The sequence below is a fragment of the Fusarium sambucinum genome, chromosome III, assembly GCF_050947815.1.
Source record: "Fusarium sambucinum isolate potato_lamoka chromosome III, whole genome shotgun sequence".
Lineage (NCBI taxonomy): Eukaryota > Fungi > Ascomycota > Sordariomycetes > Hypocreales > Nectriaceae > Fusarium > Fusarium sambucinum.
The window spans coordinates 1,588,506-1,610,674 of NC_139292.1; the positions used below are offsets into that span (position 1 = coordinate 1,588,506).

The following is a 22,169-nucleotide window of genomic DNA, read 5'->3' on the forward strand; positions in this document are numbered from 1 at the left end:
GGCTGCTCCAGGGTCGTTAGTGTACCGCCACCAATGGAGAGCTCCGCCAATATGTGGCGCCGGCTGCCTTGAATCGTGGCTATTTGGAGACGTTGAACCTCACATCTCCAACAGCTTCATTGCAACGCGACATCAGCTTCACCATTCCCATATATTCAATCGCACGTTTTGGAATATCGAAAAAATGGCGCAAGTTCCGGTTCAGACCCTTCATAGGGATCCCCAGTTATTGTACGCCAGCACCCGATCGATCCGTCGTCAACCCAGTTCACTGACTTGAGCTCATAGCTACTGGATCCTTATCCCCATTACCATCGTCATGGTCCTCACTGGTGTCCTGCGTCACTACGTATCCGTTCTTATGGCGACTGCGCCCAAAAAGCAGGATGAGAAGGCCATGCGCGAGCAGCGTTCTCTTGCCCGTGGTGTAGCTCTCCGTTCCAATCACCATGTCCTCTCTCAGAAGGCTTTCGAATCCCGACGTGATATCCTTACAACCAACTACGAGGCTGGAACTTATCTGAAGGAGCCCGATCGCAAGGGACAACCTCCTGCCAACCCTCTGTCTGACCCTGGAGCTATGGATGGCATGATGGGCATGATGAAGAACAACATGGCCATGATCATTCCCAACACGCTCATCATGAGCTGGATCAACGCCTTCTTTAGTGGATATGTTATCAGTAGGTCAATTGATAGGCTGGCTTTGGATTTGACTAACAAAATTAGTGAAATTGCCTTTCCCAATTACCATCAAGTTCAAGAGCATGCTTCAGGCTGGTGTTCAGACCCGAGAGATGGATCCCCGATGGATGTCTAGCATCAGCTGGTACTTCCTCTGTATTTTTGGTCTCCAGTTTGTTTACGTCTTCCTTCTTGGTAGCGACAATGGTAAGTATTCACGTCCAAGTCGGAGTTATCAATGTCTAACACAACGTAGCTGCTAGTCAAGTTGCCCAGCAAATGCAGGCCCAGCAGATGCCCAACCCTATGATGGGTGGCCCTGGCCAGGACCCTCACAAGCAATTCGTCGCTGAGATTGAGAACTTGAACGTTGTTGAGCATTACTCTGTTTTGGACAACGTCGAGGAGCGTCTTTTGGCGGGTATCAAATCGTAGATTCATAGAACGAGCAAACGTATATACGCCAAATACAATGCGGTGACATATCTTTCGGGGCCTTTCTCTTTCCCAGCTTTTCGTACATTAATTGTCATTATGCTCCATCCCACCAGAGACAGACACCAAGTCCTTCAGCAGCCATGCTAGCCTTGATGCGATATGGTGTTTTTAAAGGGGAATCCTCCGGTTGTGTTGGTCCTGCAGGGGCTTGATCGTGCCACTCCTCGTCGATAACCTGGAAGCGAACCATTTCATGGTTATCGTAGAATAAGCGATCCTCCTCAAGATTCCAAATCCAGAGTTGTTCACTGTGGTTGCTACACTACGTCAGCTTTTATTTTTGTGGTGAATAATATATGACTTACTACTCGGCGCCCTCGGGCAACTCTTCAAAAGGCACAAAAATATCGTCGAAAAAGTCTGTTCGCAGGTTGATTCCCGCAGGCGTAGAACTTCTTATTCTGCCGATCATAACTTCACCCTTGAAAGGGCGGAACACGACCATCCGAAATTCAGCTGTGAAAGTACGTCTTAGCCTTGCTTTTAGAGTAGAACGACTCGTAACAAACCATTTACGTTGACTAGACCAGTGCCGTGACCGATGAGACCTTCTGACGCCCACTGCAAATCATACAAGCAGATGCAGAGACCAATCTTCTGAATTACCTATTTTCTTCAGTTTAATATTAATTCATATAGAAACGCTGTCGTGTGAATCTCACTTTATTAGAGTATTTAGCATTGATGTTGTCTTCAATCGCATCAATGCTTCGCTTTGAAAAGTCTTCCGGCGCAATTTGCACCAAGTCGGCGATTTTGGTCTATACAGCTTGTGAGTCTTGATTCCGTACAAGATCTTTGGTGGGGAAACAACTTACCAAGATGAACATTTTGATTCAGAACACTAGTCGGTTTAGACCACTGTGATCTCAGTATACGAGAATGAATGTAAAGAGGCAACAGAAAGACGGAACAAGAGTCAAGAGAACAAGTTGAAATCAGCAAGACCACGACGAATCACCAATCTCTTTAGTCGCGAACTGTTTCCCAGCATCTAAGAACCTTGGGCGTGGCAGAAAATAATGCCAGGGACGCTAGGCTATTTCTAGTCGAGAGGAAGGTAACTCTGGGTCACCGCCTGCTAGATACGTACTAGCGCTTTGACCACTGTCGTGCAGGGAAGTTCGTCACAGGCTGGAGCCGCAGAGCAAGCTCCTTCCGTCTTTTATTATTCTGTTTTGACCATTGTCGTGCCTTCCATTCTTTTTTTTTGTTTTTTGGAAAGTAGCATCGTCAACAGGTAACTGCTGTCTATTGGATCCTTCCATTTCAATTGCCCGAGGATTTCAAGTCATTCAATCTACCATTACTGAAAACTCCCTTTTCATCTCCTTTACTTATACTTTCAAGATCAAATCCTTTTCTCTGGCTGCAGCATCCCCCAAGCTTTAGACGACTCCCAAAACTCGATCTGACTTTCAATATTACGACCGAAATATTTACGAAGCTATTCATGAATCGGAAAATCGGCGAGGGCCTTTAACTATAGCGGTAACTCGACATTCGGATTCTCCGGTCATTGAACTCAACCTGCCTTGAGGACCCTTGACCTGCTATCGCCTACACTCAATATCTTTCAACATGTCGGGCTACGGTTACGGTCCTCCACCTCCACCTCCTCCGGCTTCTTCTGGCGGTCCTGTAAGCTACGGTCCTCAACCTCCATCTTACCCCCAAAACGGTCAGGGTCGAGGAGGACATCACGCTCGCGGACGCGGCGGCCATTATGGCGGTGGACGCGGAGACTACCACGGCTCGCCTCAGGCTCGTTACGAATACGGCAGCCAGCCCCAGCCGTACCCTTCTCATCACAATCCTCCTCCGTACGGTGCTTCACACCCTCCTGCTTATCCCCCTCAGCCTCAATGGGGTCCAGAGCATGGCCATCCTCATGGACATACACAAGGCCCCATGCCTTCCAGTAACTATCACTCCAACTACGCCGCCCAACCATACCCTCCTTCTCAATATCCACAGCAGCCTCCTTATGGCGCACCACAAGCCTACCCCTACCAAGGGCCACCTCCCCCAAACCAACCCCAGTGGAACGCTGGAGGACAGCCGCCTGGAGGCCATTATGGCGGCGGAAGATCGCGTGGAGGCTACAATGATCGTAATGGACCAAAACCTTCATTAGTCGGGCATGTACGCCCTGGTTACGAGCATGAAGCCATGCCACCAGCCAATGGTTATGGTCAACCATATCCCCATGATCCCCGAGTAGTTCACTACCCTCCCCCTCAATATCCAACGTATCCTGGCCCTCCTCCACCTCCTGCTCACCAACAGGATGGCTATTATGGCCACACGAACCGCCGAGGTCGGGGTGGTTTCCGAGATGGAAATACTCGTGGTCGAGGGGGTCAGCATGGTAACGACAAGTCGCGTCATCAAAAGCATGGACATAACGATTCCAATCACAAGTCCGAAACCCCCATCTTGGGAAAGAAGAAGAAGCGCAAGACCAACACTTTGGGCTTGACGCCTGGCATGGATTCAGAATCCGAAGATGATGAAGGGGAAGAGAAGGTGCTGACCGATCTGATAGGACAGGAAACACTCAAGTAAGTGCAGCTTTTCTTTCATCGCTGATGTTTTTCTAACGACTACAGTGTCAAAGATGTTGCCTCGTTCTTGGCGGATAGGAAAAAGCACTTCCCTACAAAAGCCCGAGTAGAAGCTAAAAAGACTGCCGAGGTGGCACAAACTGGCGAAGACAAAGCTTCCTCGCTAGAAAAACAGGCCGACAAGCTTAGGCGGCAGCTGCGTAAAGTTGAATCGTCTATTAAGCGAAAGCGTGAACAAGGCGACGAAGGTGACGAGATGCGAGACCCGTCTGAGGAGTCTTCAGATGACGAGCCAGAAGTTATGTCTACTCGTTCCCATGTGGCTCCTCCGCCTCCACCGCCTGCTAAGAAAGCCGACGTCTCCAAACACTGCAAATATTATTCAACTGGTGGAACATGCGGCAAGAAGGGCAAGTGCCGCTTCGTCCATGATCCTGAGGCTCGAGAAGCGGCTATGAAGGACCGTGAGGCTAATAATGGGCGCCTCACTATTCAACAACGACTGGTCCTCAACGACAAGGAGCAAGAGGATCTTACTGTCCTTCAATCAATTCAGTACCTCCGCAAAAAGGGTTTGATGCAGCCAGAAGATCCTGAGGTGAAAAAAGAGGCGAAGTCCGCCAAGCCTGATCTCCCGGCGCACCCGCCCGCTCCAAGTCTACTTCCTGCTGCATCAGCTTCATTACCTCCTCCCCCTATCAAAAGAGAGCCTAACTTGCCTCGTCATAACCCACCTCCATCTTCCGTTCCTGGCGCCAACAGTAACAGCACTCAGGGAGTCAAGCCCTATCAAGGATGGACTATGAGGCCTTACGGGAGCACTAATGGGAAGTCGACTAAGAGTGACGATCTGCCTTGATTTCCAGTCTTCTGCAACATTCTTTTGATGTCACTGGCGGTCTCTTGGCGACCCGTGGGCCGGTTTCTCCTCTTTCAAACGGATAGTTGTCCTAGACTGATATCTGATTTTCCTTCAAGTCTGTATGATTACCACATCGACTTTGAGTTGAGATTTTTGTGTTTTTAATCACCCTCGGACAGATCCCCTACATACGACTGGTGTCAAGAGTATGGTACATAGGCCGGCGAACTTTGGTTGGTGACGCTTCAAGGTGCATTGCTTTTGGATTTCACTGAGGAAGGCGTTGAAATGATTGAGCATCGAGGGCGTCTAAGTTCTAGACAATTAGAATGGGAAAACTGCATCTTGTGTCTGTTGTGGACCCCCTAAAATTATTTGTTTATATGTGCAAAACAAGTTGTTGCAGTGACCATCCGCAAAGTTGCGGTTTTGTATTCCCTTGCACCAGATAGGTAGTTTACCATAGATCTGCAGTTGCATCACGTCAGAAAGTTGAAACTTCAAAGTGTATGTAGTATGAAATGCCGTAGCAACTCGTAGTATTCTAAATTACTTGCGGGCAACGATATCATTCTGAAGCGTTGCCCGCGTGTATCCATGCTTATCTACAGTTATCGACTTGACCAAAGAGAAAAGAACCAACAGACTTTTTTGGCAGTCCTAATCGCCAACCACAACCAAAACCATGCATGCAGCCACGCCCAATAGCGATGAAACAAAGAAAAGGGGGAGAGGGAAGATGAAAACTCCGTCGCTAATGTAGCCCCAAACAAAAACCCAAAAGACAAGCAGTTGATGTAAAGGGTAGGAAAAGGATGCGAATGAAAAGGTGAAACAAAAAGGCAAGTTCATAAAACACCCTGTGCCAATTAACTCCTCGTCCGTTGCTTACGCACATGTGAAAAATTGTTTGAGTAAAAGGTAGAAGACGTTGATCTTTTGAACAGCATCTGAATAGGATAATAGGTTATGAAATGTCTGGCGTTCTAGGCACCAGCGACAGTAACCAAAATCGTCAAGGTTTGGACATTGCCAATCAGGCAGGGTATTTGATACGTTCATTAGCGTCGACTGGCACGAAGTTGGTCAAGAGCTTGACGCTTTCGAGCCTCCTTGTCAGCCTTGAGTTTTCTCTCGAGACGTTCCTCTTCAATGTCTTCACGTCGAGCAATCAACTCTGCTCGTCGCTCTTCACCATCGATATCGTCCAAGCCTGCCTCCATGTCTGAAGACGCATCGGACGCATAATCATATCGTGGGCCACCTTGGTCATCTTCATCATCGTAGTCAATAAAGTCATCCATGTCCTCATCATAATCATCCTCGAAGCGTGACTTTGAATGTGAGGGGCGAGGAGCTCGTGGCGCACTGAGTAATGCTCCCCCACGAGGTGTCTCCTTTTTGGAGGGATTACCACCTGGCCGGGGTCTGGCAGTACCAGTATAGCCAGTCGTGGCCGCAGCTGCCTTTTTCACCTTCTTGGGTTCTTCTTGAGGTGGTGCAGCTCTACCTCCAGGGCCCTTGGCACCAGGCACCCTGCCTCGCTCTGGTTTTGCTGGAGGTATCGGTCTACCACGGGAGTCCCTTCCAGCCCCGGACAGAGGTGTTCCATTACGTTGACCTGGTTTCGCTGTACCGGCATAGCCAGTAGAGGCGGGGGGAGGGGCAGGAGCAGAAGCAGTGCCTGGGCGTTGCTTCATGTTTTTGGCAGCCCGGGGATCAGCCTTTGCAGCTGGCTCATCCCTGACTTTCTTCAAGTTTCCACCCTCAACTTTCTTGTGCTGAATCTTGCCAACCTGACCCATCGACTGTTGAGCCTTCTGAGCTCGAGCAAGGATCTCGGCAAAGGAACCTTTCTTTGGTGGAGCACCGCGAGCCGCAGGGGGCACACTCGATGGTCCGGGGGATGGTCTGCTAGGGGCAGCAGGCTTAGATACTCGGTTGTTTCCATTCATGGGTTTGGAGGACAAGACGTTGGGCTTAGTAGCACCATTCGTTAGATTTGAAGGCCGTTGCGATGGGGTCGATCTGTCGGAGGGTCTTGATGGGAGGTTTGGCCTAGAAGATGTAGTGGGAGATTGTGTTGTTCGTGGTGCCACGGTACTGGACAATGTCGTGACTCGAGGCGCCTTTGAGATACTCGTTCGGGGATCGTCGTCTGCTTTCCTTTTGGGTAACGTGTTCGATCGAGGTAGGCTCGGCGTGGTGGATGGGGCTGACCCCTCGTCACCGCCACTGATCTGGGCGAGGAGATCTCCAATCTTAACCACGGTCAATATTTTCCTGATATTGTAAAAGTCTGGCTTCCGGTCAGTCACTCACAGGCATCGTGTCGGATATGAGTCAAAGAGTAAAGTTTGTAAGAGGACAGCAGGCTTCAGAGCCAGAGAGGAGCAAGTAGCCTCAGTCGTGGATTGTGAGTCATTGAGCGGCTGTCAAGGTTTGCTCGCTGTTGGTCTGTCGTCAGGCACTTTGACTTCCAAACGTTCAGTTTAAGACTTTCTGGTGACGTGAGGCGCGGAATCGGTACAAGGCCTGTTTTTGGTCGTAATCGCTCGAAAATTTGATCCGAAACGCCTGAGATACAGGCGATCACGAAAGAAAGGAAGAGAAAAGCATGCAGTTAGTGAAGAGTAAAGAATCAGTCAATAGCCAACTTTATGGGCGAGGCCATGAAATCAGGGAAAGCGCCACAAACTGAACGCGGCGTCGATCACGTGTATCAAGTGTGGCGGTGCGCAGACCGGAAGCCGTAGTAACCTTTTTTCCGATGTCCCCGCGCAAGCCCAGAAATCACGTGAAAATAACTTTCCGCTCTGCGCCTAGTGCCCACAAAGATATTTCGGCCGCTGGATCGCGAACTTTTCTACTTTTTGTCATACCGAACAACCTTCACCACCGAACTCGAAGTTTCAGTCTCCGCCCAACTTGCGGTTAAATTGATTGATTTCTCTTGTTCTCGTCGACTCTAAACGTGAGTACATAAACCCTGGCTACCCACCCTGCTTCCGGTTTTCGATCGTCTCTATAAAGCACCAATCGCACAACAAGAACTTGGACCTAACAACTCCCTACCAGAAACCACATTCAAAATGAAGCACCTCGCAGCTTACCTTCTGCTCAGCCTTGGAGGCAACACCTCCCCCTCTGCCGCTGATATCAAGGCCGTCCTTGAGTCAGTTGGTATTGAGGCTGACTCCAGCCGCCTGGATACCCTTATTTCCGAGCTTGAGGGCAAGGACATCCAGCAGGTACGTTTTGCAAAATGTTTCACAGTCACACGCACGATGCTAACAGGTATTCACAGCTCATCGCTGAGGGTTCCGAGAAGCTTGCTTCCGTTCCTTCTGGAGGTGCCGGTGCTGCCGCTGGTGGTGCTGCCGCCGCTGGTGGTGCCGCCGAGGAGGCCAAGGAGGAGGAGAAGGAAGAGGAGAAGGAGGAGTCCGACGAGGATATGGGCTTCGGTCTCTTCGACTAAGCGATCTCTACCCAGAGATTTGCAAAGTAACGATACCTCACGAATTTCGAAGATGCCACGCACGGGTTGTTCACCAGTTCTTACATGTCTTTTGCGTGGATGGATTGGCCGCTCATGGCTGGATTGGGTCTCTCTAAGAATGGGATAACATACGGTTATGGAAATTAAAAAAAGGCGGTTCGGCTCTTCGATTATTTTGTTCTCCTTGTGAATGTCCTGTGCTTGCCTTGACTCCCTTCGCTACAAAGTCTCCGAGGGGCAGTATTGGAGTGGCTTGGTCACTACTAATTGTGAGGGAGCCGATTGACTGTACAAATGGAATTAGGGTTTTGAGGCAGCATCCCACATAAAAAGGTTTGGGACATGACTGTTCGGTCTGACAGAGTTACCCTAGGCCTGCATGCATACGCAGGTATGATGGTCACGCGGTCTCGAATTAGTTGCCGCTGTACTCTGGTCTGTGTTGTCCCGTGTCTGCCAAAATATGCTGATCATTGGCGAGTGCATTAGCTTGGGTCCTGAGTTTTGAGTTTGAAACGAAGAGGGTCGATCGTTGTCGTTTCATGATGGTTGATCTCAGCTGTAAATCTGAATGCGCCTTGTTCATCTGTTGATCCTATTCAGCTGGACCCTGCAGGCATTATCAGCACAAACTCTCGCCAATGCCGAACATTGTTTGCTTGAGATTGCTTGAGATGAGATGAGGCTTATGATTTCCTTATATACATCAATTTATAATGCATCTGTCAACTGTCGGCCTTTTTTTCATCGGTCATTCAACTTGCACATCCTTGTTCATAGTGTTTGTTGCACATGTGAATACATTCATTATCACAGATTTTAATATGTTCTCATAGTTGGTAAATAATAAATTGTTTAACCTGGATCGAAACCCTTAGTTTTGACAGGCAAACGCCTGACAGGTTCCCCCCAAAGTCGCTAATAAGATTAAATAAATCCTTTGATATCGTGAAGCAAGTACATGTGAGTTTTCGTAAAAACCCAAACCGTATTTGATAGGTATACAAAAATGCCTGCCTTATTGAACTCCAGTGTAACATGACACACCCATTGAACGCCTGTGTATATAAGTAAACTGCAACCACCCGTAATATGTGCGACCTGCCACGTTGGCATTTTCTTTCCGTACATGCAAACCGTTACTCCTTAGGACGGAGACCAGTTGAACTTCTTAATGCTGGTGGTGGTTATTGTTGTTGTTATATCCTGGGTCGGGAGAGCCAGGGAGTTCAACGGGGGCGACCTCTTGAGGTTTGGGTGAAGGAACAGGAGAAGCGGCCATGGGAGGAGGCGCGTAGTGGTCACTGTTGAAAAGTTAGCAGATGCAAATTGTATGAGAAGTAGCATAAAACCTACTGGTACTGGTATTGTTGGCCGTCCTGGTACATCATGGGGCTTCCATCTGGGTTCATCATGCCAGGGTGAGTACCGTAGGGAAGTGATTGATGAGGGCTCATGGGAGGGCTCTGAGCCTGGCTGTAAGGAGTCGAGACAAGACCAGGGCTCTTCTGGCCACCCCAAGGATCAGCGACGCTCTGGTGAGGCGAGTAGACAGGGTTTTCGACGACGGGAGGGCCAGGAGGGATGGCGCTGCTGCGGAAGCTCTTGCGGTAGGCCTTGTCGAAACCACCTCGTCGTCCGCAAAGGTAAAGAAGAGCACCAGCAAGAAGAAGAACGGCAGCACCGCCAACGGCGATACCAGCAATAGCTCCGGTTGAAAGGGACTTCTTTCCTCCACTTCCACTGTCGCTGTCACTGTTGCCGGAATCCTCGTCGTCCTTGCCTGGGGTTGCGGTAGAAGAAGGGTCACCATGCTCCTTTGGCCACTCATCACCGGGTCGTAGTTGATAGTCGACATCCTTTGCGTTGTCGAGAAGACCCTTCAATGTTTCGTTCTTGGACTGTCGTGCTGTTAGCGATGAGATGATCATGAACGAATGAGACAAAACTTACAGGGTTGACGATACCCATCATGTGGTAGTTTACACATGACCCAGGAGCACCACAGTAGAAGACGAAAGGGTCAGTATCGTTGACGCGAACTCGGAATCGAGGAGCCTATTCATGTTGTTAGTATTGGTCTTGGCATGTGCTTCTTGTACGGCTCGCTCAACTTACATCGTCGGTAATGGCCTGGACCTTTTGAGTTCCGCTCGAGAAACCCTTGCGGTTGTAGCCAATATACTCGTAGGGAATACATGGGTTGTCATAGTCTCCTCGGATGACCCAATGGTCAGTGGGATAGAATCGCCATTCAATGATATCGCCAACATCAGCCTCAACCTCAGAAGGTGTGAATTTGTGACCAGACTATTTCATGTCAGCATTAATGTTTACATGGCATGTTTTACTATTCAACTTACAGCTCCGACATTGATAGTATGGGTCTTCTCGGCAGCGGTAGAAGTTCCAGAGGCAGTTTCCTCGGCCGTTGCTGTGGGATCTTCTGTAGACTGAGCCCAAACTGTAGCGAAAGCCGCCGCGAGGGCTATCAATGACTTGGACACCATTGTGAGTAGCTGGCTAACACGGAATGAGAAACAGCTTGTGGAAGAAGCAAGCAAGTTCAATCCAGGGTTGAATATGCAGCAATGAGGTGAACGAGAAGAGAAAGAGGAGAAACAGGCGGAGAGGACGAAGCTGAGTAACGAGGTCCCACGTCTTTTTACCTTTCCATACTTGAACGGAGGATCCGTACATAAAGGAACGGACTAGACAAAGGATGGACTGGAGGTGGGTCATAGGCGACAGCCTCAAGGATCCATGCTCGTAGGATGAGAGACGCCATGGGCTATGGCTGGCTGGATACTGACCACCCCTTGGCTTTGGGGGCTGAGCGAGTTGCTTTTTTGTGTTCAGGCTTTCGGTCGGTTCAGCACACCATCAATGGATGCACTTGCATGTACTGAAATGGGTACGACAGTACAAACAAAGAAGCCAAGCATTTCTAAGCCCGCTCATCTTTGGGAAATCCCAGGACCAAGCTCAGCCTTGTTGGTGATTACAGCACATTCTAAATCGAGCCGAGTTTCATGTGAAGCATTGATATGTTGCTCTGTGCTGTGTCTTTGTTGTTCAGTATAAGGTCTGGATATACATAGAGTTGAGTACTATGCTTAAGTCTAGACCAGATCACCAAACTTTGCCCACCACCACCACAACCACAAGCTGCAGCACAGCAGAGCAGAACGAAGGTACAGATCAGACAATCTCCACTGTCAGCTTATTAGCCAAGTTAAGTCGAGGTTAAACAAGACAGACATGGTACATGCTCGTGCTAACACAGCACAGTAAGCACTAATCAAGCACACTGCAGGGATCTTACCATACAACCAGTCAGCATCAGCCCCAAGTATCCATAATAAGCTGGCAATTTGAGGGTTGCATCCTTCGGTCTGCAGCAACGGACGCTAGTGAACTGAAGTCCCGTAAATTCAACCTCACCTCTTCTTCCCTTCACCTCTCAATCCCATCAGCCCCGTAATGAAGGCTGAGTATCCGTAGAAAAGACTCGCTCGGAGTTGTTGACCCGTTTTGGGCTAACCAACACACCTTTTTTAACAACGAAAATCCTCCTCAGCCTTATACGCCACAGCCGAGCCCGCGTCTAATAGTCCAGGAACAACACAAGCAAAGACAGAGATGCTGCAACCCCCTTCCTCGACTGACACGTTTCATGATCCTTTTCCTTGACAGGTTTGTCTTGAGAAGACTTGGGACGAAACCCGAGGGTCGGCAATTTGATGATAGGCTTGGTAAATAAGAAGACACGCTCAGGCCGAATCATCTGCTGCGGCATGTCAGATCGTTTAATGCAGGGCAGGGATCATTTGCTGGAAGAGGAGATAACCTGACAACACAACCGGCCGGACAACCCTCGGCCTAGAAATTTGCCCATCCCCCCTTCAGGCTTCAACTCGACCACTCGTATCTTCGCTTTCCGCACTTTTTTACTCGTCAAGCGGCGAATATCTTGTCGCAATCGGGAAGGCCCCAAGACTGAGCACCTTGGAGTTGTGAGGGGTCGGAACCACTCCGCGATAGATAGTTGAGATGCAGTATGAGTATGCAGTCAATGCCAAATACTATGCAGATCTTCAGTATATACTCTGTAGCACACGATACTTCGTACATCAGGCCTAATCGTCAACCTTGTTCTGTAGTTTCGGCCTCCACGATCTCCAGCCTAACTACTAGCAAAGGCTCTTCGCCTCTTCAGTAATAAATTGCCGTCCTGTCACGTCTTGAAACATTTTTGCGATTTCATCAGTAACTCACATGTTCGTAAGCCAAAAGACTGGGTATACCTTGCCGCGACACGATTCGGTCCTGGCTCTGTTTGGTCCTGCACCTGAGTCAGAGGCTTGTTAGCTCATCCAGAATAAGACACAACAAGACGGTGAAAGTCCAGACCGGGAAGCTCAGCCTCCACAATAGATCTGGTTACCGATAAACGGATCTGCAATTTTCTCATCCAGACTATCGGAACGGGTAAAACAAGAAACAAATCCGCCAACCGACCACTGGCATCAAGTGCGTTTACAAGCAAGCACCTTGTTGTTAATACTCGAGACAGAAACCCCCTGTGTAGGTACTCACAGGTCATGCAAGTAGGCATCTCAGTTAACCCATTGTGGCAAAGAGTGTACTTCAGCCAGTTTTTGCCATCATGTCAGAGAAGAGAACGCGGCTAGCATAAGCCTCCTTATCACGAGAAGGAAGAGGTCGTATCTCAGGACCTAGACACTATCCTCCTCTTGTGTCATGGGCATGAGCCTGCTTCAGTTGCCATCCCCTGTCTCTTTGTGTCAGAAGCTTTTTTAACATCTCAAATTTTGTGCTTACTAGTTCCTGCAGACTGGATAAGCACAGCTTACCACGGACCGTAGCTGGAAACAGCCACATCATTCTTCAAAGAAGCGGGTTCATCTGATAGCCCCATCGGTTAAGGTCGTGGCCTCCGTCCTGCAACTCCAAGGCACGGATCCAGCTTTGTCATTGTGATTGCATAGAAAAGGATCAATATAGAAATCAAGAAGAATATTGCATTTGTTATCGAAAAGAAAAATCTACCTCTATAAGGTCTTGTTCTTTTTACCTGAACTCCTTGATGAGCCCCCAGGTAGTAGATCACTCTCCTGAAGAAGCTTGAAGAAGCACCACAGGTAGCAGATGATAAATCCAGCAGCGCCAATGCCGACATTCGCCACGATCCAGAGGTCAGGCTTGTCAGCAGGAGGAGGCGCAAAGGCATCGAGGGCGTGCCACGCACCCATGGCCAGATAGAATGCCCAGTGTAGCAGTGCTGTACCCCATTGGACCCAGACAGCCTGGCCCTCTTGGAAGTAAGCGCCGAGGGAAGTTGGTGGAAGCCCGAGAAGGTAAGACCAGAGAAGGCTTAGAACTGCATACGGAATCTTCAGATCAACTCGCTTGAGCAAAGGAAACATAGTCCAGACTCCTAAAAGGTTAGCAAATCCCACCCAGGCCCGAGTATCCTTGTTTAAGCCCTGCTTTCCAGCCAGGAGCAACGTCATGGGCATCAACGGGAGCAGAACACTCTTCTCGTGAACCTGGTAACTGAATAGAAAGAATCCCCAGGCTGTAGCAGCAAAAGCCAGAGGCAGGGTTGTCTTTCGGGGTCGCAAGAACAGGATGACATTAGGGGGGATGATCGAAGCAAGCGTAGCACCGAGAGCTACCTGTTGGAGAAGAGGCGTCGGCCACTGTCGAAGCTTGACGACAACATTGGCGGCGCACCAAAAGTTAGCAACTTTATCTTCAAACAAGCCACGAGCAAACGGGAAGACACGGTGGACCAGCTGGACCATCTGTTCCACGTACGGCCAGTAAAAGGCATTGGTGTCAAGAATGTCGATAAGCTGAGGGAGCAAAGGAAGAGAGGGAAACTCCTTGGAACCTCCGTGTGCGTCAATGCCCTGCGTTTTATCGTAGAACGTGCCGAGGATTAGAGGTAGGATGAGAATGGCGAAAGAGACAGCTGTGACAAGTGCAATGCCGAAGAGCCTCGTAAGATCGATTCGAGGGAAAACGCATCGTCCGAGTAGGTATGAGAAGACGCTGAAAGCGTAGTACAGGGCCATCTGCTTAAATCCTAGTGCGCCAACAAAAAAGACGGCAGCCCACTTGTATCGCTCGGCCAGCATACTTGACATGCTCGCCATGACGAATCCGAGCATGACGGTGTTGTACTGGAAGTGGACATGGTCGATAAGAATCGTGGCGGGCTGCATCAGGATCGCGACGAGTGCAAGCCATGCAGTCCAGTTGGTAACCCCCTGAAGTCTGCTGTATCGTCGCACAAAGACAATCGCGGCTGGGATGTAGATCAAGTACTCCGACACAATGACAGTTGCTCTCATGAAGATCTTGAGATCGGGGTCCTGGTTTCCTCGCGAGGTGAAGAGCGCGAACCACGAAGGGTCGATGTAGGATCCAAGCTTGCCCAGAACCCAACTGTGGTAGGCAGTGAGGGGAGGATAGTCGAGACCCCACCACTGAAGATCGTGGAAATACCATTGCGAGATGGGAAGTTGTGTCGTGACCTCCATCCAGTGTCGCTGGGCTTCGTAGTCGCCAAACATGGGCGGTTTGCGGAAACCTAGAAAAGAAGCTCCATATTAGCGAAAGGTGTCATGATGGGCAAATACCCCAGAAGTGTTGATCCTTACCAGAGTAACCCCACAAACCAGCAGCCCATCTAAAAAGACCGACGACCATGAGGATCACGGGAAGAACCTCCCATTGCGACAACGAAGTACGCGCAGACCAGAGAAAGGCCGCAAGAGGAAACGCAGGCGCCCTTACTAGGGCTTCTGAACGAGGGGCCCTCTCTTTGACATCGCTGCCACTGCCATTGCCATTGCCAGGTTTCTTGGGAGTCCTGCGACGGGCCTTGCGAGGTGACGGTGAAGGGACAGCCATTGTCGCCTCGGGATTTGTTGTAGCGACAATGTTAAAGCTCTTCTCTGGTTGATGAATGAGGAGAGAGCGTGGAGCTTCGAAGCTCTAAGTTTAGATGCAATGCACGCAAGCGACCCCGGAAATTTTAGTGGAGATTCTAATTCAACATCGGCCGAAAAGGAGCTTCCGATCCCGACGTCACTCTTATAGTGTGTTAATAATGTCAATTAACACTGTATGGTGATGCCATCAGGCGGCTGGGAAATGGGAGCCGAGAGCTTGGCAAGCTGTTGCGTCACAAACCTTTCTATCTTCTCTACTTCTCGGTTGGATTTTGATATAAGCAACAACAGAGTGAAACCACTCGCCTTTCAAAATGCCATTTCCTTTCATTCTCCCGACAACTTCCTCTTTCTCCTTCTCATCCAGCTTCAGCTCCGATTCTCACCCTTCACTGCCCCTTAACGCGAGCACGTATCGCGGGGTAGTACGCGATGCCTTGAAGAAACACAAGAGACTTCCCCCAAGCTCCCAAATCTCTAATCTGAACACTGTGGTGTCAAGTGTCAATGGCTATCTTCCCTATCTGCTAGCAGTAGACGAAGGTCTAGGCAACAAAGGCACAGTAATTGTTACTCTCAAGACTCCCCCAGTCATTGAATGGAGGCCAACCTTATCGGGCGAAGTCGTCCCAGGGCGCGAGAGGGCCAGAATTAAGATCTCATCTCTGGAACATGAAATTGCGTTTGTGGTCTCAACATTAGGCTGCTCCCATGTTCTAGCATCTCGGTCCGCCTTACAACCTCTCTACTCTATTAGTAGCGAGTTCCTTGGGGCCCAAGAGAGAACCAACGCCATCCAAGCAGCAACAAAATCTCTACTTGAAGCCGCTTCAGTATATGACTACCTTGCAAATCGAGGAGAGCATGTCACAGTCAGCCCGACATGTCCTGATGTTTCCCAAGGGACAGCTCGAGCCTTATCTTCTCTGGCCCTGGCTGAAGCCACATTACTCGCTGTCCTCAAAGACGACCCATACCCGGCAATAGTTGCGCAAGACCGTAACAAGAACGACAAAGAGTGGATGTTCAAGGCCCCTGAAATTCCAAAGGTTCGCGCTCATCTATATGCCCGACTTTGCCTAGCGGCCTCGGAACACGCAGCCAAAGCATCGTCTTTATTCAGCACAGCTGGAACTGGATCCCTTAAAATTAACGGGGCTCTTCTAAAATACATAGAAGACCTCCGCCGAACATGTCGAGCTCGGGCCTGTCGTTTCTTTGGAATTGATGCCGAACTAGGTGGCCAAGTTGCGGACGGCATTGGATGGGTTCGTGCTGGTCTATCAGAACTAGGTGTTGAGCCCAAAGACCACAGCAAGAAGGGCCTCAGCTTTAGTAAATTAAAGAAAGACATCTCAGAAAAGCGCGAAGACCGGCGAGTAGATAAAGAGGCAGCATGGGGAAGTGATGCAGGCAAGTTGGAGGAAGTAAGAGTTCTCGAGATGCTTGACGTCAAGTGGAACAAAGTCAATGATACTGTAAGCCATCCTGGTCTTCCTAACAAAACACACACTAATATTATTGCAGATGAACACACAAGCTGTCCCTCCCATCAACACCCTCCTCAGCAAGATGCCAACAGGGCGAGAGATTCACACAATCAAGCCTTACGAAGCCCCTTCACTTGATAGAGACGTGTTGGAAGGCATGCGCGCACCACCAGAGGAAGATGATGCATATGTCGATGACTTGAGTTCAGATGACGATATCAAGGGCGAACCTTCAGCACCGGTTGGTGCGTTCCCTGGAACGGTGCACGACTATTCTCGGAGCCCAAGCACGCCAGGCAATGCATACTATTAGCTATGGTAGCAGGTCAGGGAACTTGAGAGCCACAACAGCGTATATATAGAACAAAATTACAGCCAAGTGACAGTCTCGTGATACTATACATACATGCTGTCTCCCCCACTCATAAAAATAGACAAACTTTAGTATCACCATTCTTCCTGCCACAGAATCGTTATCCACAGCTAGAGAGTTTAAAGTCTCAGTTTAACAAAGAAGAGCCGGGTGTACATTTAATCAACCAATCGTGGGGTAGGAACGACGGTTGTGAATTCCCCATCGCCAGTGATAATTGGGAGAGTAATAGTTGGGTCAGGGGTGATAATCGAAAGAGTAATAGTTGGATCAGGAGTAATAACTGGAAGTGTGATTGTGGGATCGGGAGTGATAGGAGGGATGATTGGCGTATAAGTTGATGTGCAGGGTGGTGGTGTAGGAGACTCCTCGGGTTTGCAAATGTCCCAGCAGCTAATCGTAGTTAGCATCGATATAATTCAAGTAAATGTCATCAGTTGGTGGTTGATGCTTACCCTCCCCATGGTTCACCACAATCATTGACACCATCCTGGCAAATTGTTGCACACGGAGGATCAGAACTAAGAGGAGCCGCAGCGACCAGCCCGGCGAGAGTGATAGCGGTAGTGACGGTCTTGAAGAGCATGATTGTCGATGGATGAAGTTTGATGTTGTTCGGTGTTTTGGATGATTTGATGAACAATTAGTCTTTTGGGAGGAGTGTTTCTCTTTATATGTGTAACGAGGGCGACACTCATGCCAGATTAACTTGCAACAAAATCAAGAAGGAGAGAGAAAGCAAGGACCATTCGGTGACCGCATTGGCGTGTGATCGACTACCAAGACTCAAAGGTGAGGAAAGCTGCCAATATACGAGGCACGCACATTCCCCAGCTCAGATGGATCCAATAAACTCCTATCAAACATAGAAGTTGCGAGACACATGGCGATCGTGCAACGTCACAGGTTAATGTGAAGGCAGGAGTAAAGCATTAGCAACATGGTGGGTACCTAGTAGGTATGTTCACAGAAATAGGACTGCTAAGTGCCGTTGAACAAGGCATCTAACTTGAGAGGGTTTCGAAACATCATTTCTTAGCTCGTATAGAGACAACAAAAACGTCATCAACATACCGACAACATATTCTTTCGATGCCGGGTGGTTGACCATCATTTAGTTATTGGTAGAAGTTTTGAACAAAGATATCTAATAGAACGGACGATGGCTAGTGGGTAAAATAAACATTAACTCAAAAGTAAAATAGATTAGTAGTAAATTGCCTTAAATTTCATCTCCTATGCTTCCAGCGGCCAACGTCTCTAATGCCTTAAGGCACGGCAATCCTAGGCTAGTGTGCAAAGCAAGACAATACGGATTCAAGCTTGTAAGAAATCTCCGAAGCCACTTGGGCTTGGTTCAATTAACTCAATGCACACTGTTTGAATGCTCTGCTTGAGCACATGTACCACCAGTACCAGCCACCCTGAGGACCGTCCCGAAGCTCAAAACGTTGGCATCAAGGAACCTTTGCTTTAAGACAGCCCCTTGCATTGGATGATGGAAGTCAAAGACACTTAACGGTATGCAGGTCCCCTGTAAGTGCCGATCAGTTCAAGTCGATCATGAGTGAGTGTCTACAGGGTTGATGGATCGACCAGCTTATCCCCACACCAAGATTGACGAGCAGAAGGATGAGGTAATGTGTCTCTGATAGACACAATTTGCGAGTATCCCTTGGCCCCAAATAGAAGAATCTATCCGTAATTTGTCTTCCCTTGTCGCAATCCTGATCGGAACTGTCGGTCTGTTGCCGATCGGGGGTAGGCCAGGTCATGTTGATTGACAGACATGGCTCGGTTCGGCCGCAACTTCGGTATGTATATCGATAGAATAGCTTTAATGTTAGTTTTTGGCCAACGTAAGAACAACTTATATCGAAGCAGGTAGGCTAAAAGTGAACGATCAAGAAAATAATATTGCCAAGTTAGCTATCAGAACACAGCATGAAACTCCTTTCATCTAGCATATACACAGGGTTAAGTCCTAATAATCTCATTCGCAGTTTTCATCTGCGATAACCCTTCAGATCGCTTCCCCCTCGCTCGCCACATTCGTTTTTACAACAACTTATGTTTTATTCGTTTAGTTGCCGAAAGCCATCTGCTTCTTGATCTCGGCAATCGCCTTACCGGGGTTAAGACCCTTGGGGCAAGCTCGGGTACAGTTAAGGATAGTGTGGCAACGGTACAAGCTCATTGAGTTCTCGAGGTTCTGCTTTCGCTCGGCGGTACGCTGGTCACGAGAATCGGCGAGCCATCGGTAAGATTGGAGCAGGATGGCGGGACCGAGGTACTCCTCAGAGTTCCACCAGTAAGATGGGCATGAAGTAGAGCAGCAGGCGCAGAGAATGCACTCGTAAAGACCGTCGAGCTTGCGTCGGTCCTCCTTGGTCTGTCGGTACTCCCGTCCCTATTAATTTGGTCAGCAAAAGCGAGTAACTACAAGTTAGAGAGAAGTCGTACGTCTTCGGCAGGGGTGTCGCGCTGGAGGTAGGGCTTAATGCTCTTGTACTGCTTGTAGAAGTGTGTCAGATCAGGGACAAGGTCCTTGACGACGTAGGTGTGAGGAAGAGGGTAGATCTTGACGTCGGAAGCAGCCTCGGTAGGGATACGGCCTGGGGATTTTATTAGCGTTTTGTTTTCGTGGTCGTGATATGCCGCATGCGACTCGGGTCAAGGGGTCGTACATAAGCAGGCAAGGGTGTTTTGGCCGTTGATGTTCATGGCACAGCTACCACAGATACCCTCACGGCAACTTCGTCGGAAGGTCAGAGTAGGGTCGAGCTCGTTCTTGATTCGGATAAGGGCATCGAGAATCATGGGTCCAGTCTTGTTAAGATCCAGAGTGTAGGTCTGGAGACGGGGCTTCTCGCTGGGGGTATCGGGGTTCCATCGGTAGATCTGGAAGGACTTCAACTTGGAATCGGGCTCCTTGGCAGGCTCGCTGACGGAGGCCATGGAACGAGTGAAGACAGTGCCGGGTCGGATGGCAGCCGTCCTTGAGAAGGCGCCAACAAGGCGAGAGGAAGATCGGAGAGCAGCCATGGTGGATCGAATCGAATTACAATTGCGATTGGGACCGGAGGAGAAGGACAGTCAAACTTCGCGATATATAGTTGGAGCTGTGATCAGGCGATTGACAGGAAGAAATGCCGTACAATCCCCTCCGTTAGAGCTGAATTGTCGATATTCTCAAAGGGTGGCGGCCAGAGGATTCTCGTCGTCATGTATTGGGAAGGCAAACCTTCCTCGGTTATTGCAGTTTACACTGGGACTTGCGGCTTCACCCTGGCCAATCAGAAATTAGCGATTGTCAACTTCGGCTTTCATACACTCGGAATCGACAGGAACGGGCTCGTGAAAACACGTGACTCAAGGAGATCGATCTCGGATCATCAACGGTTATCAATAATTGCGGAGATGAGGTTCCGAAATATTTCAGACTGTCAGGTGGCTTAGATTTCATCAATTGTGCATGTGGCTGTGCTTAATTCCCTGTCTTTGTTCCGAGGAATTGGTTCTCCACTGGAAACTTTGACAGAAAGAAGATTGGAGGGGCCCCGGACAAGATTAGATAACAAGTTGGTGTATCGGCGCTCAACAACTTTGTTTCTCCGTTCGCGATCCCACTTCTCATGACACCGAATTTTTCTCTTACGATTTCCTTGGCAAAGATGGTTTCTCTGTGATCAGTTCTCGAATTGACTGGTTATTAATATTATTATCATTCGCTGTTTGCCCGCTCGAAACCGCCAATACTCCCTTCAATTCTCGTCTCGTCTCGTCTCGATACGATCCACTTCTAGCCCTCCATGGCCGCACCTTGCAACCGACTGGCTGCGGCTTCATGGCGAACGCTTGCCAAAGGTTAGTCGCACCATATATGTGATCCCTGGATATTCGTGGTCCTAATTGCTTCAGTTTCGAATCAATCTTGCCCTCGACTTCGAACCCAACATCATGTCGCAATGACCTCATGCTCGCGATCGAAACTTTACTCCACCTCACCCGATACATCTCGATTCTCTTACCATGTCGCATCGTCATTTATTGCCAAAGATAGACCATACGACCCTTCTAGCCACGTCTTTCACTTTAACCCATACAATCGAATTCAGCCCCCAAGAAACCGACGACGACCTTCTGCCCGTCCCGAGTCTGGCCACGATGCCTTCTTTGTCAGCCGGGTTAACGATTCCGGCTCGGTAGCCTTTGGCGTTGCTGATGGCGTCGGAGGCTGGGTAGACTCTGGTGTCGACCCCGCTGACTTTTCCCACGGATTCTGCGACTATATGGCATTGGCTGCCCACGAACATCAGACCAGCTCGGAGCCCCCTTTGACGGCTAGAAAATTGATGCAGAAGGGATACGATGCGATCTGCAACGATCGCAGCCTTCGCGCTGGTGGAAGCACAGCATGTGTAGCCATTGCAGGAGCAGACGGGAATTTGGAGGTTGCGAACCTGGGTGATTCCGGCTTCCTGCAACTACGATTAAACGGTGTTCACACTTACTCGGAACCTCAAACCCACGCCTTCAACACACCTTTCCAACTGTCGCTTGTACCTCCTAGTGTTGCTGCTCGCATGGCGGCTTTTGGTGGCGCTCAACTAAGCGACCTCCCCCGCGACGCTGACGTTACCCAGCACGCACTTCGCCATGGCGATATAATTGTCCTCGCAACCGACGGTGTTTTGGACAACCTGTTTAACCAAGATATACTCCGTATTGCCAGTCGAGTCTTGGTTTCTTCGGGGGCTTGGGTAATGACTGAAGCTGGTGGTGTTGGTGTGGCAGAGTCTTTGGAACCCCTGGTCGAGCTTCCCGATAACTCTGAGGGCAAGCGAACAGTAACACTTCAGAGCGCACTCGCCACCGAACTTGTGACAGCTGCCAAGCGCGCCAGCATCAACACCAAGGTCGACGGCCCATTTGCCAAAGAAGTTCACAAATATTATCCCCATGAGAACTGGCACGGAGGCAAAGTTGACGATATTTGTGTGGTGGTGGCGGTAGTCAACGAGATTGCCCCTGCTCCAAAGAGCAAGCTATGATTTACTTTGTCAATTTTGTTTTACGGCGCAGTTTCATGATAGAGCAGAGTACGACATATAAAGATGGGAACGCAAGCATTTGGTTTAACTTGGGAAGTTTGGAGTCTTTAAGTCGGTCACATAGACGGCAGAGGAAGCGCTATGGCTTGCTTGAAT

The 22,169-nt window shown here is 49.3% G+C and overlaps 11 protein-coding genes across 11 annotated transcripts; 5 read left to right on the forward strand and 6 right to left on the reverse strand.

Annotated features, from left to right (window-relative positions):
- Positions 1 to 184: 184 nt before the first annotated feature.
- On the forward strand, positions 185 to 1,119 carry FSST1_010734 (ER membrane complex subunit EMC3; the record flags this gene model as incomplete). Its single annotated transcript, XM_083233796.1, has 4 exons — positions 185 to 231; positions 289 to 683; positions 730 to 891; positions 941 to 1,119. The coding sequence occupies 4 exons, from the start codon at positions 185 to 187 to the stop codon at positions 1,117 to 1,119; spliced, it is 783 nt and encodes a 260-aa protein (XP_083080430.1).
- Positions 1,120 to 1,216: 97 nt separating this feature from the next.
- On the reverse strand, positions 1,217 to 2,012 carry FSST1_010735 (DNA-directed RNA polymerase III subunit RPC25; the record flags this gene model as incomplete). Its single annotated transcript, XM_083233797.1, has 5 exons — positions 1,217 to 1,439; positions 1,488 to 1,638; positions 1,692 to 1,788; positions 1,845 to 1,943; positions 2,001 to 2,012. 5 exons carry the CDS (start codon positions 2,010 to 2,012, stop codon positions 1,217 to 1,219), a joined length of 582 nt encoding a protein of 193 aa, XP_083080431.1.
- A 751-nt stretch (positions 2,013 to 2,763) lies between these two features.
- FSST1_010736 (uncharacterized protein) lies at positions 2,764 to 4,608 on the forward strand (the record flags this gene model as incomplete). Its single annotated transcript, XM_083233798.1, has 2 exons — positions 2,764 to 3,746; positions 3,795 to 4,608. The coding sequence occupies 2 exons, from the start codon at positions 2,764 to 2,766 to the stop codon at positions 4,606 to 4,608; spliced, it is 1,797 nt and encodes a 598-aa protein (XP_083080432.1).
- A 1,064-nt stretch (positions 4,609 to 5,672) lies between these two features.
- FSST1_010737 (uncharacterized protein) lies at positions 5,673 to 6,939 on the reverse strand (the record flags this gene model as incomplete). Its single annotated transcript, XM_083233799.1, has 2 exons — positions 5,673 to 6,872; positions 6,934 to 6,939. 2 exons carry the CDS (start codon positions 6,937 to 6,939, stop codon positions 5,673 to 5,675), a joined length of 1,206 nt encoding a protein of 401 aa, XP_083080433.1.
- A 764-nt stretch (positions 6,940 to 7,703) lies between these two features.
- FSST1_010738 (ribosomal protein P2) lies at positions 7,704 to 8,089 on the forward strand (the record flags this gene model as incomplete). Its single annotated transcript, XM_083233800.1, has 2 exons — positions 7,704 to 7,862; positions 7,919 to 8,089. 2 exons carry the CDS (start codon positions 7,704 to 7,706, stop codon positions 8,087 to 8,089), a joined length of 330 nt encoding a protein of 109 aa, XP_083080434.1.
- Positions 8,090 to 9,281: 1,192 nt separating this feature from the next.
- Positions 9,282 to 10,620, reverse strand: FSST1_010739 (uncharacterized protein; the record flags this gene model as incomplete). Its single annotated transcript, XM_083233801.1, has 5 exons — positions 9,282 to 9,414; positions 9,467 to 10,011; positions 10,064 to 10,168; positions 10,229 to 10,420; positions 10,474 to 10,620. The coding sequence occupies 5 exons, from the start codon at positions 10,618 to 10,620 to the stop codon at positions 9,282 to 9,284; spliced, it is 1,122 nt and encodes a 373-aa protein (XP_083080435.1).
- Positions 10,621 to 13,185: 2,565 nt separating this feature from the next.
- On the reverse strand, positions 13,186 to 15,055 carry FSST1_010740 (dolichyl-P-Glc:Man(9)GlcNAc(2)-PP-dolichol alpha-1,3-glucosyltransferase; the record flags this gene model as incomplete). The annotated part of the gene is made up of 2 exons (XM_083233802.1): positions 13,186 to 14,732; positions 14,803 to 15,055. 2 exons carry the CDS (start codon positions 15,053 to 15,055, stop codon positions 13,186 to 13,188), a joined length of 1,800 nt encoding a protein of 599 aa, XP_083080436.1.
- A 355-nt stretch (positions 15,056 to 15,410) lies between these two features.
- FSST1_010741 (uncharacterized protein) lies at positions 15,411 to 16,899 on the forward strand (the record flags this gene model as incomplete). Its single annotated transcript, XM_083233803.1, has 2 exons — positions 15,411 to 16,574; positions 16,624 to 16,899. The coding sequence occupies 2 exons, from the start codon at positions 15,411 to 15,413 to the stop codon at positions 16,897 to 16,899; spliced, it is 1,440 nt and encodes a 479-aa protein (XP_083080437.1).
- Positions 16,900 to 17,117: 218 nt separating this feature from the next.
- FSST1_010742 (uncharacterized protein) lies at positions 17,118 to 17,545 on the reverse strand (the record flags this gene model as incomplete). The annotated part of the gene is made up of 2 exons (XM_083233805.1): positions 17,118 to 17,352; positions 17,415 to 17,545. 2 exons carry the CDS (start codon positions 17,543 to 17,545, stop codon positions 17,118 to 17,120), a joined length of 366 nt encoding a protein of 121 aa, XP_083080438.1.
- Positions 17,546 to 19,042: 1,497 nt separating this feature from the next.
- Positions 19,043 to 20,004, reverse strand: FSST1_010743 (succinate dehydrogenase iron-sulfur protein subunit SDH2; the record flags this gene model as incomplete). The annotated part of the gene is made up of 3 exons (XM_083233806.1): positions 19,043 to 19,369; positions 19,423 to 19,574; positions 19,647 to 20,004. 3 exons carry the CDS (start codon positions 20,002 to 20,004, stop codon positions 19,043 to 19,045), a joined length of 837 nt encoding a protein of 278 aa, XP_083080439.1.
- Positions 20,005 to 20,771: 767 nt separating this feature from the next.
- FSST1_010744 (type 2C protein phosphatase PTC7) lies at positions 20,772 to 22,013 on the forward strand (the record flags this gene model as incomplete). The annotated part of the gene is made up of 2 exons (XM_083233807.1): positions 20,772 to 20,826; positions 20,881 to 22,013. The coding sequence occupies 2 exons, from the start codon at positions 20,772 to 20,774 to the stop codon at positions 22,011 to 22,013; spliced, it is 1,188 nt and encodes a 395-aa protein (XP_083080440.1).
- Positions 22,014 to 22,169: the final 156 nt, after the last annotated feature.